Below are 4,810 nucleotides of genomic sequence, written 5' to 3' on the forward strand. Positions count from 1 at the left end.
GTCCATAAAGGGTCTCAATGCCGAGTGCCAGACTTCGATACCCCTCTCTAGTCAGAGGGATTTTTGATGAGAAAAATCAAGGTCAAGATATGCGTTTTCTTGCTTTCTAACATGGAGAGAAAGAGAAGACTTGGGAGGCCATTGTAACGGTTCCTGGAAGCTGAGCCCTCATAGACACATATACTACTCCTCGCTGCGGGGCACTGTCTGCCTGGATCCAGTTGCAAGGTTAATTGGGAAAGTTAATGGCCTCTCAGTTCTACTGGATTCTCAGGGAGCCCTCTGTGGCCTTTTGCTTTGAGTGCTGTGTCCTGTGTACTCGAGGGCAGCACTGTGTAAATTCCTGTTTTTCCCTATAGCATAGTCTGTTGGATTGCATCACTAGCAGGACAGGCCACCTGTTGGGCAGAAATTGTCATTCACGGCCAAGGCGGGCTTCCAGCTGCCTTAATTGAAGTACCCAGGTCTTTCTTGGGTAGTGAGCTGGAAATCCTACAGGAGAAGAGAGGTAGCTGTTTTCATTTGAAAACTTTATGATTGAGGGCAACTTCTAAAAACTTGGAATTTTTTTGGTGCCCATGTGGCTGTATTTGTTCCCTGCTTCCCCGGGTGGAGGAGATTCTTCCTATTGTAACTTGTGTGCTCCTTTGCTCCCTGTCCAAGGCCATCCTTCCCGGGGGTGGGGTGGGGGTGTTTGGCATTAGAAGATGCGACCTTCTCTACTGTATAGTGTTACCTGGACATGTTTGAAGCAACTTTTCTTTAATGTTTTTGATTGGTTTATATCATAGCTCAGTCGCTGCTAATAAAATTAAAAACTCTGCTCTACTTTCTCAACTCTTTGGTCAAGTGATGGACAAGTTTGGATTTTGGTAAGGTGTGATTTTTAGCAAGCAGTCTATGCTGACGTGTGAACCAGACCTCAGCTTTGGGTGTGTTGGAATAGGAACGTGGTTCTTTGGACCTCTGTTATTTAAACCTAGACAAAGAAAATGTCTCTGAGCTTGCTTGGTTACTGCTCCATCATTGAGAAGCTGCATTCAGCTCACTTTGCTGACCCCTCCATTACCGACAGCCGTCCTGGAACACAGGTGGGGGAGTGTTGTGTGACTGACTGGTTGGCAGCAGGTCGGTCTGGTCTCTCTTGTATCCTTCCAGCACTAACCGTGCCCTCACAGTGCCAGGATCCATAGCACAGGATCTTATTAAGCCATCTTGATTTTCCTGCCTTAAGGCTGTAAGAACGTATTGCATACATCTATAGTTTTATAAGCTATGTCATGCAAAGGTAAGCATTGATATGGCCAGAATAAGAATAAACTCAGATAGGAGGTCGCAGGATTAATAAAAAACTTGAAACCTCAGTGCCAGTGCCTGTTGCTGTCATGGTAGCTGTTCAGACGAGGGTGCGTTCTGGTGCTGGATTCCTAACAAGCTCGAGAGCTTTTGTGTCAGCATATCTACCAGTGCAGCTGTTTTCTGTGCCTGAAGACAAAAGTAGGGAAGTTGAAATCAGTCACTAATGGGAAAAGTACTAAAGACTGCAGAGAAATGTCTTTAGTGATTATCGAGATGGGATGTTGTCACTAAATGGTTGATGAGGGTTAACAATTCACAGGACAGTAGATCAAGAACATGTAATATTCAGAAATTGCAGTAACAGTTTAGCAAAAATAGAGCTATTGGGACTCCTAATGGGTGACACTGTGCATAGTCCATCTGTAACCTAAGAACATCACAGGTTTTTTCTGTTAGGGACATATTGCCATTGTACAGTATATAAACTTACTGAGCCAGTTACCCACCTTGAGAGACTTCCTTTCTTCACCAAAGGCCATTAGAATGGCAGAAACAAAAAGGTTAATGATCACAAGTACCATCATGACGACACAGGTGAAGATGAGAATGGAGCCCAGGACTGGGTCTATAGCAATAACCTGGGGGGACAAAACACCGACAGGTGAGAAGGTTGGCTGTGCTGTTTGGGATCTATCTAAAAAAATTCAGAGCACAGTGGCTGGTACCAAAGGATGTTATTCAGATCCCTCTTGTGAGCTGGCAGTTGTGGAATAGAACTACAAGGAGCAGCAAAAGCATGTGAAAGAATTGTAAAAAGTAGACCAGAAATGACAAGTGCCTCGGCTAAGCCAAGACATTTTAGAATTTACACACAAGGGTATTCCAGGACAGCTTGACAGCTTAGCTATAGAAGATGGTTTGGCTTTTGTATACTGATTTTTCTTCTAGTATAATTTTTAAAAATATACCAGTATTTTGAGTTCTGCCACTGGGTTGCTTTTTTTTTTCTCCCCAGCTAAAGAATTATTTCTCTAAGTCAAGGCTTATTAAACTGGTTTTCCTAAGAGTGTATCAGTAGTTGAGGTAAGTGTTCTTTTCTAACAAGTCCTCTATTTTCCTTGATGTGGCCTATTTATTGCTGTTGCTCAGACCCTCTTTAACTAACAGAAACTCGAGGTTCAACACTTAAAATACCTTGATGGAAATCTATAGGACAGATTATCTCCAATTTCTAACTTATCATCCACTTACCTAAAAGTACATAATTATGACAGTACTAAGGCAAGAAAATACTTGGTTGAATGTATGATGCAAGAATTCTTAATTTTACGACATTTCCCCTTACTGCACAGTTACATTGAGAGCAGAAAGGTGGGATTTTTGTTTGTTTTTTCAAAGTAGATGTTAAGAACTTTCTTATGATTTCTACTTTTAGGATATAAAGTGCACTGTGGGTGAGGACTTCATGCTCTAATGATTGGAGCATAAAACTACAATATAACTTGTTAAAGTGCCATTGAGTTGAGTATGTGACCTTTTGAACCACAAACCTGAACCTTGCCCTGGCCTGTTGTAAGAGTTATTTCAATACTGCAGCCAGAATAGTTCTTTTCCTTGGATCTTAGGAGGGTGGTAACTTTACTGAAAATTGTTAGCCTTTTGTTAGCTATTTTAGTAGCCTTTGACCTCTATATTCCCAGTATAATTGGTCTTGATGAAAATCTTGCCAGTTTAAGGGCTAGATTGCCTATTTCTTTTCTTCCTCACCCAATTCTTTTCTTTTCATACTACTTCTGGGATCACAAACCCTCATCTGGGTTTCCTGCTTTATTTTTAGGTAGACATTCACCTCCCAGGTAAAACAGAACCAATGCATTCTTCCTGAAACTGCCTCTTCCTGGTTTATTTTCTTAGTCTCTTCCTTTGTATACTTTCAAAGAACCAATGACAAACAGCACATCCGCCATCCTTTATGTTAGCCTGGCCCATAAATTCATAACCAATGTCCTCTGGCAAAGGAGTGAGGAAAGGACTCTGCTTAGAAAAGGACAGATTCCGTAAGCGGTAGCCACTCCATCATTGTGTGCATTGGTAATACTGTCAAACAAATACAAAGGACCTAAGCATGTCCAGGGGCTCAGAAGGGTCAATTTTAAGCAAGTGTCCTTGTTAACATAGGTTAAAGCAGAGAGAATTCTGCAAAGAAACAGAATGGTGATTTTTACCTCTCTGTAGTGAGAGATTCCCATCAGGAGACCAACGATATTCACTGTGGCGCTGAAAAGGGTTCTGTAGTCAGAGACGATCCACCCAAACAGCAAGTTAAACTGAACAGAAGGAGAAAGTTCAGTTAGAGAATGGTGGGGGCTGACAGTACTTATAACTGCCTGAAATACTTGATGAGCAAGAGGCCAATGCAGAGCAGTGGAATAAAGATTAAAATCCTCTGCCTAGAAAAGTACACAAAGTTCTTTAATTAACTAATGCTTTCATATACATATATTTGACTTTCATATTATCCTGTAAGGTAAATTTTATTTCCACTTTGAGATGGGAACACCTAGATTTAAATAATGTCTAGTGAAGCTTTGGTGGCCTAGTAATAAGGAATTGTGTTGTCAATCCAAAGACGAAGTTCAAATCCACTAGCTGCTCGGTGGAACAAAGATGGGCAGTTTCCTCTTAGGCAATTTACTGCCTTCCAGAATCCACTGGAGGACCAGCTATGAGTCAATCCTGATTTAATGGTACACACTACCACAACTGAAGTATGGAACCATGACTCAAACCAGCTATCTTACTCCACAACCTTTTCTCCAAAACTCAGCGTCAACTTAAACGGATGGTCTTCAGTACAGAGACCACTTTTTAAAGAAAGCAGTGTGAATCTTAAAGACATTTTAGAAAAGGGAAAACCCTGGGACCTGAAGCTTACAGCAATGGCATAGCCCATCAGCAGGATCAGGATGACCAGCAAAAAGCCCACCACCTCGTCCCAGGCTTTGCTCAGCGTGCTGTCGATGACTCGCAGCCGGGGGTCATGACGCAGCAAGCTCCACAGCTGGAGAGTTCCCAGCAGAACCAGGAAGCCCGTGAGGTAAATGACAGCAGAGTTCATTCTTACTGCCTCATAGAAGCTGATGAACCTGTGCCAGAAAAGGCTGACAATGAATGTGGATTGTATGCTGGCATCTACGCCTGTTTCATGAGAGATGCATTACTTGGAAAACCATAGATATGAGTCGTTGGTGGATTACAGTTCTGCTGAGATGCTCCTGAACAAGACCTTGTCTAAGATGTGGGCAGTACCCCACGAGAGGCGGCAAAAACATTCCAGCTCAGGCTTTCACACCACAGAGATTAGAAAAGCTCCATTTGACAGTATTTGATGTGCAAAATAGTCCTCCTCCAATACACCATCCCCTTTTCCTTATGACTCAGGGTGAAGTCTCTCTCAGGGAGGAGTGATAGGGAATGGCAAAGGATACACTGACAAAGAAGATTAATCAGA

General features: G+C 42.3%; 1 protein-coding gene across 1 annotated transcript in view; it reads right to left on the bottom strand.

The window, feature by feature from the left end:
- Positions 1–1,383: 1,383 nt before the first annotated feature.
- PKD1L3 (polycystic kidney disease 1-like 3) overlaps positions 1,384–4,810 on the bottom strand; it is a 50,547-nt gene continuing 47,120 nt past the window's right edge. The window contains 4 exon segments of the mRNA XM_006878873.1: positions 1,384–1,479; positions 1,806–1,937; positions 3,525–3,626; positions 4,235–4,445. Of these exon segments, the coding sequence (XP_006878935.1) occupies positions 1,384–1,479; positions 1,806–1,937; positions 3,525–3,626; positions 4,235–4,445 (541 nt within the window).

Source organism: Elephantulus edwardii, unplaced genomic scaffold (assembly GCF_000299155.1).
Source record: "Elephantulus edwardii isolate Elephantulus edwardi_28Jun2011 unplaced genomic scaffold, EleEdw1.0 scaffold00001, whole genome shotgun sequence".
NCBI classification, from domain to species: Eukaryota; Metazoa; Chordata; class Mammalia; order Macroscelidea; family Macroscelididae; genus Elephantulus; species Elephantulus edwardii.